Source organism: Lactuca serriola, chromosome 2 (assembly GCF_051521515.1).
Source record: "Lactuca serriola cultivar US96UC23 chromosome 2, Lser_US96UC23_V15, whole genome shotgun sequence".
NCBI lineage: Eukaryota > Viridiplantae > Streptophyta > Magnoliopsida > Asterales > Asteraceae > Lactuca > Lactuca serriola.
In genome coordinates, this window is record NC_136409.1 from 39,231,909 (window position 1) to 39,239,730 (window position 7,822).

General features: G+C 35.1%; 1 protein-coding gene across 1 annotated transcript; it reads left to right on the forward strand.

Annotated features, from left to right (window-relative positions):
- The first annotated feature begins 2,549 nt into the window (after positions 1-2,549).
- LOC145086169 (TMV resistance protein N-like) lies at positions 2,550-7,070 on the forward strand. The gene is made up of 5 exons (XM_079023917.1): positions 2,550-3,860; positions 3,965-5,066; positions 5,159-5,470; positions 5,582-5,803; positions 5,926-7,070. The coding sequence occupies exons 1-5, from the start codon at positions 3,379-3,381 to the stop codon at positions 6,829-6,831; spliced, it is 3,024 nt and encodes a 1,007-aa protein (XP_078880043.1). The 5' UTR covers positions 2,550-3,378; the 3' UTR covers positions 6,832-7,070.
- Positions 7,071-7,822: the final 752 nt, after the last annotated feature.

The window sequence follows — 7,822 nt, forward strand, 5'->3', positions numbered from 1 at the left end:
CGGCGAGTCGGGCCTATAACTCGCTGAGTCCAAGGCTAAAATGAAAGACACTAAGATAAGTTTTACGTACCAGGAACCAGGTGCTACATTGACAATGGCCGATCCCTTTCCATTGGGAAGAGAAGACTTTTCTGGACTTTCCATGTTTCCATTGTCAGTGTCCATGGAAGTTTGGGGAGTAGATCTTCCAATCAAGTTTGCTTTACCATTGTGCCAAATCATTGCTGATTTAGCCGCAATTAGCAAATAGGTAAGATCGATAAGGGTCATGTCGCGATCTGTCATATAGTAATCTTTAATGAACTCACTATATGACTCAGGAAGTGATTGAAGAACCCAATCAACAACCAACTTCCTCGAGACAACGCCACCCAATACTCTCAACCTGTCAATATGTGACTTTATCTCCAAGACGTGAGTACACACAGACCTTCCATCTTAATGCTTCATTGCAAGTAGGGCCTAAGTGACCTTGAACTTTTCAAGTCTCTGAACTTGTGGGTTAGGGAGAATTATTCGAGGAGGTGGAGGAAGTGAAGCATGATATTGTGGAATATCATCTTCATGTGGAAAGCTTTTTCCAACAGATTCTGAAAGACCATAGTTGTCTGACCTAGACATCTATAAAGGGAAAAATTCAAGTTAGTTGATTTAAGTCCTTAATATAACACGCAAACTGAAATATTAAGGTTAGTACCCAACAAAATATTTTACAATTGCGAAGAGGGATGCTGTAATCCAATTGTAAAATATTTGAAGGTAGGTAAATGACGATTTACCAATTTCCACCGTGAAAAATGAAATAGTTTATTAAGTTTTAATTAGTATGAAATTCCTAGATCTTTGAGATTCATTGAACTTTTCAATGACATGTTTAAATCTCGAGTGTGCCCTTCAAGTTTGTGTCTGGGATGCCGAGGATCACAAACAAGGTGTAAATAACCATGCAAATTAGCTTGGTACACCCAATGTTACAGATCACCTAATCAATGTGCCGGTTAACCATACACGTTCCATTGATCTATGATTAACATCAAATTACCCTTTGCAACACATTGTTAGTCCCAGATTAGTGTGCCAGCTAACCGCACACGCTCCACTAACGACTTAACAAGGTGCAAAGTGAAATTTCATGGGTTAGCACCATTTTCACATTTTCCTAAAGTAACTAAGATTGGGAATTTAATAAAATTTTAGTTACTTTATTTTTTATCATTATACTTTTAATGAGGGAGAATTAATGTCCTATCCTACCCGTTCGGCTAACGACCCTCCACCAGTCAAGGAAGCGGTGGGTGAGAGTAGACACCCATTAAACTGTCATTTTATAGGCAGTAACCTTATATCCCCCCCCCCCCTTTATAAACCGACTTCGTGAATGAGGCCTACTAACAGTAAGAGCAATTTGTTCTTATACATATATATATATATATATATATATATATATATATATATATATATATATATATATATATATATAAGTATTAAACTTTAATGTCATAATAGTATAATGATAGAATTTTAACTTTTAAACTCTAGGGTTTCGAATTGAAATTTCATTAATGTAACTTTATCAAGTTCCAAAACTTGAGGGAAAGTTTTGTAACTTGTCAAGACATTTGAAATTCATAACTTACGGATTTTAAAGTTTCATAAATGAGACCTTTCCAATTGCATAACTTGAGGACAAGTTATGAACTTTTCATGACTCTTTATATTTCATAACTTATGAAAATTAATGTTCCATGAATGGTGTGACTTTTCACATTCCATAACTTGAGGACAAGTTATGGAACTATTCAAGAAACAAATATAAATCAAATTAACTAATCCAATTATGATATGATGATCATTTACCAATTTGACCTAATTTGATTCATATTTTATGATAACTTCATATTATACAAATAACTAGTATTACATAAAAAAAGTAGTTATCTTAGAATTTGACAAATTATCATGTTATTAGATGATGACCAACATTACCATATCATTAAAATCAATTTTTATGAACCAAAACAGTTTATGGTAATGTTCCTAATCCAAAACAGGCTAAAAATTCGAAGTTTCTGCCATCTGATCATCCAACTCGTTGTGTGCATGAACTAACTCGACGGGTTCATGAGCAAATGCATCCAACTCGTCAACTTCAATCATGGAATCGGCGAGTTGTTCCTACTGTTAGGTTTTGAGCACTATAACACTTTCTAAGTGCATATGCAACCCTAAATGCTTTGGATCTATGTTTTTTCTAATTATACATGCATTATCATTTTTCCAAAATATTGTCCTAACTAACATACAAATTTTCAAATGAACAATACAACTAGTTAGATGACTTACCTTTTAAAAGGACTTGTAGTTCTTGACCTTTGAAAGCTTGAGCACATCAAATCTGATGTCTCTAATGGTTCACAAACACCGTATGCAAGAGAATGGATTAAGAGAACCCTTCCCCAGTAGAGAATTTTAAATCAACCCTAATAATGGAACATGTGTTTATATGTGTTGGGGATTTTTATTTTTGGCAAGGCTCTTTCGTAATTTACTCTCGTTAGAAAGATTGCTATTAAATTTGGTCGCTATATCACCGCCAAAAGAAACCTAAAAATAAAAATAAACAAAATCACTATCCAAAGTCCAAACCTTTTCCTTTAATTTGCAAGTCATGACGTAGAGACCTCCAAATCAAGTAAAGCCAGAAACCTAGCGTGATATAATCCAGACCCATAGCTGAGTTTCTGTTTCTTCATCCTTTAATTTAAACCTAAACTTGATCATAGCGATGCATGTTGATAAATCCAGGGGCGATCAAGAATCGGTCACACAGTGGAATAAGCCAAGGGCGTAGAAGAACAACCTTACAACCATCTCAAGTGGTATTAAACTAGTTCCTTTTTCCATCATACGATCCACACCTTCTTCTCAAATGTCCCATTTTCAATACGTACGTAGTTTCATTATCTTGGAATTACTTGGGTTGGAGTTTACCAAAGGGCTTTTGCGTTATCAAGATGTGCTGCAAAGGTCTTCCTATAGCGAAAGAGTTTAAGGATTCAAGTAAAAAAAAACATGGAATTTTCGTTAAATGATTATCGTGAGGATACAATAGGTGATATATAAATTTATGTGGCTGTATCTAAATATAAAATAGTATCGACTACTTTATCTATTTTGGTTTTGTATAATATATGGTTTGCCGTCAGGAATCTAGCCCCCACCCAATTTCATAGCTTTTCCAAGAACACCATCGTTGACTTTACATCTGAATCCACATCTCGAAGGTTATACATAAGATCCTAGTTTCTGTTTAATCCTTTGTAAATAAATTTCTTTAACAAAGATTTGATTTAATAGTATCTATCTGTTATACCTTCAATGGCGTCTTCTTCTTCATCATCATCTACTCAGAAGTGCTATATGTATGATGTATTCTTGAGCTTTAGAGGTGAAGATACCCGTGCAAATTTTGTTGATCATCTTTATGATGCTCTTGATCGTCAAGGTATTAACACTTTCAAGGATGATGAGAGACTCAAGAAAGGGAAAAGGATCAGCCATGAGCTCTTGAAATCTATGGAAGAGTCAAAATTCTACATCATTGTTTTTTCCAAGAACTATGTATCTTCCTCTTGGTGCTTGAATGAGCTTGTTCAGATTATTGAATGTCAGAAGGAGACTGAGCAGACTGCTTACCCTGTGTTCTATGATGTGGATCCCTCTGAAATCCGTGAACAACTTGGGCCTATTCAAAAAGCTTTTGCCAAACATAAAAACAAGCAACATGTTAGGAAGTGGAGAGAGGCTCTAAAAGAAGCAGCCAATCTGTCTGGATGGGATTTGAGGAACACCGGTGATGGGTAAACTCAATCATCATGTTTCAGCAATATTATTTTTTTTAGCTATTAAATAATTGTTCATGTGGGATATTGAGCAAACTAATCGACTCTCCATTATTCTACAGGCATGAAGTTAAAGTCATCCGCAAAATTGTTGAAAAGATTTCACTCGAGTTACGTTCCATTAGTTCAAAGGTCGATGAAAATTTAATAGGAATGGAGAACCGGATAAAGGATATTGTTTCATCCTTGGAAATGGGTATTGAAGATGTTCGCATGATAGGCATCAAAGGGATTGGAGGCGGTGGAAAGACAACTTTGGCCAGAGCTGTTTTTGAAAAAATATGTTTTTCATTTGAAGGTAAAAGCTTTGTTGAAAACATCAGGGAAGTTTCAAAAGCATCATTGTCTGGGTTGCGATCCTTGCAAGAACAAGTACTTTCTAATGTGTTAAATGGTAGGAGTTTCACCATAGGGAGTGTTCACGATGGGAAAAGCATAATGAGAAAGATGTTGTGTGGTAAAAGGGTTCTTCTTGTTCTAGACGACGTGGATCATTTAGAACAGCTAGACACTTTAGCTGGTGGGCTTAATTGGTTTAAACCAGGAACTAGAATTATTATTACAACAAGAGATGAGCAAGTTCTCATAGCACACAAAGTGAAATGGGTTCATGATGTCACTCTCTTATCACATAAGGAATCAATTTGTCTCTTCAGTAGGTACGCATTTGGTAGAGATGCTCCAATGCAACAATACAAAGAGTTGTCACTCCAAGTTGTACATTATGCTTCTGGTCTTCCCTTAACAATTAGAGTTTTGGGTTCATTTCTTTGTGGTAAAGATGTGCTTGAATGGAAAGATGCACTCGAAAGACTAAAAACAATCCCATTGAAGGAAACTATGGAAAAATTGGAATTAAGTTATAAGGGATTGGAGGATGATTACAAGGAAATATTCTTAGATGTTGCATGCTTACTGAAAGGTTGGGAGAAAGAAGATGCAATTATGGCACTTGAAAGCTGCGGATATTACGCTAGAAATGGATTAAGAGTTCTTGAGCAAAAATCTCTTATAACTATTTCTCCTTATCAACTCTTAGGGATGCATGACCATATAGAAGAAATGGGCCAGAATATTGTTCGTCGTTCACATCCCGATGAGCCCATGAAACATAGCCGGTTGTGGATTCGAGGGGAGATTGAAGATGTGTTGGCTAATGACTTGGTAAGGATGAAGTTTATTTACATGGTGAAGAAAACTATCATGCTTTCATTTGTTTTGATCCATGTTTCATAATCACTGTTCTTGGATTGCAGGTTACTGAAGCGACACGAGCTATAGCAATCAACACATTTTCATGGCTTGACGAGGACAATCTCTTTTCACAAATTCATGCAAAAGGTTTTGGAAACATGAAGAGACTTAGATTTCTTTATATGATTTCTCAGACCGTTGATTTATTTGCGGAGATTAAAGTTGGCCAAAACTTTCCAAATGCGTTGCAATTTCTGAGTTGGCGAGGCTACCCTTGTTCTGGTTTACCTAAAACATTTCAAGCAAATAATCTGGTTGCACTTGAAATGCCTCATAGCAGAATTGAACAATTATGGGAAGATGGAGAAAGAAAGGTAAAATGGTTGATTGGTTTTTATTTTATAACTTTTACTGCTATACATCTGCTGGTTAGTTCTTATATACTGCAATATTAATCTTTTTTTTTTCTTTCTTGCTAATGATAGGTTCTAAAAAGCCTCAGATTCCTTAACCTCAGTCATTCAAATTTGACGACCCTTGATTGTGCATATTTTCCGAATCTCGAGAAGTTAAATCTTGAAGAGTGTCATCGTTTGGTAGAACTTCACGTGCCAATTGGATCTCTAAGAAGGCTTGTATACTTAAACTTAAAACATTGCAGTGGACTCGATTCTCGTTCATTTATCAAACAGTTGGAATCACTTCAGGTTGTTGATCCAAGTGATTATATCAAACAAAGTTCTTTTCAATGATTCATTTTAATGCTATACATCTATTGGTTACTTATTATTGCAATGCTCATCTTTTTCTTCTCTATTGCTTCTGATAGGTTCTTAAAAACCTCATATCCCTTGACTTCAGTTATTCAAATTTGACGACCCTTGATTGTAGCTCACTTCCGAATCTAGAGAAGTTAATTCTTCAAAGATGTTATCATTTGGCAGAACTTAACATGCCCGCTGGATGTCTAAGAAGGCTAGTCTACTTGGACTTAAATCATTGCGAAGGATTGAAATCTCTTGCATTTATCAAACAGTTGGAGTCACTTGAGGTCCTTGATCTAAGTTATTTATATCTGACTGAGTTCCCCGATGTACTTCCAGGGCACTCCAACTATAATTTGTTGGAGCTTTACTTTTCAGGGAACAAGATCAAAGAACTACCCTCATCAATTGGAAATCTTCAAAAGCTTGTTTTGCTAGATCTCAATCGGTGCACAAGGCTCAAGAGTCTGCCACAAAGCATATGTAGTTTGCGAAGTCTAAAACACCTTAACCTTGGAAATTGTGCAATAGAGGAATTACCAGAGGATCTCGGCCATTTAGAAAGTTTAGAAACGCTAGACTTAAGGTCCACACGTCTCAAACATCTCCCTAGTAGCATTTGTATGCTGAAACATATGAAAACTCTACTTCTTGCTCTTTGTAAAGTTCTAATGAAGTTACCCGAGGATCTTGGCCAATTAGAATCTTTGGAGGAATTAAGTCTAGCATATAGCAAGATAGGAGATGTTCCGAGTAGCATCTGTAAGTTGAAACATCTTAGAGAGTTTAACCTTAGCTACTGTGATCAACTTGAGAAATTGCCAGAGAAACTAGGAGACTTAAAATGTTTACAAGAGTTAAATGTATATGGTACACGTATAAGTCACCTTCCACAGAGCATTTCTCTAGTAAAAGGTTTAAAAATCATTGGATTTAAATCAGAAGATTCATCCATACACACCCATGTATGAAGAACAATGATTAACATAGACATCCAAAAGGAGTTTGCGTTAGCATGCATCACAGATGTTTTGAAGATGCAAAAAACATCACCGGAGGCTATTCCGAAAGAACCATTTTAAAAAGTAATATCCATGTTTTTTTATCGATCGTCTTACTTTGTACAGTATTTGAATTTGTGATTGATATGATTTTGGTTTGTTTTTGTGTATAGCTGATATTATTAAAAAATGCACTACGTTTCATTTAATGACCTTTACAACTGAACTACCTTAACATAGTTTGAACAATTTTCGATTTACATTAACAGAGTATATGTTTTCATTGTTATTTTTCTTTTTCAGAACTGAAGTATTGTAAAGGGTTTATATCTTTCCTTTGTCACAATTGAATTATTTAAAATCATAAGCTTACATTTACATAATTACCTATATGTCCATTTTTACTGTTTTCAGAAGTTGATTCTAGTTTTGATCTACATTATTACAAAAAATTATATTTGACAATTAACAAATTATGAAATGCTACCAAATAACATTTTGCCCGGCAGTATCATGATTTGACCGATAGATACCTCTCAGCTAAAGGCGGAGAGTTCAAGTCTCGTTTGTGGGTGTAGACTTAGGAGTAAAATTGTGTGTGCATGTGTAACTCAAGTCTTGTTGTGGAGGAAAGGTGTAGACTTAGCAGTAGAGTATGATGTATGTGTGTAAGTCGTTTCTTAACTCTGAAGGGATGCATGTTATAAATCCATGCAACTAGTTTAAACCATGATTTCCTATCTCCTTATATTATTTTGTGTTATGTACACCAACGATTATAACTTTGTAAGAATCTATCATATTTTTAATGAAAATTACTTGATCGTGTTTCATATTATTTTGCCATGAATGATTTGGTTTTCATTAATCAAAATATATACAAATACAATGGGCTAGAATGGGCTATACAATTGGTTGAGAATACCACATAAATATATAACATATTATGTACACTAATACG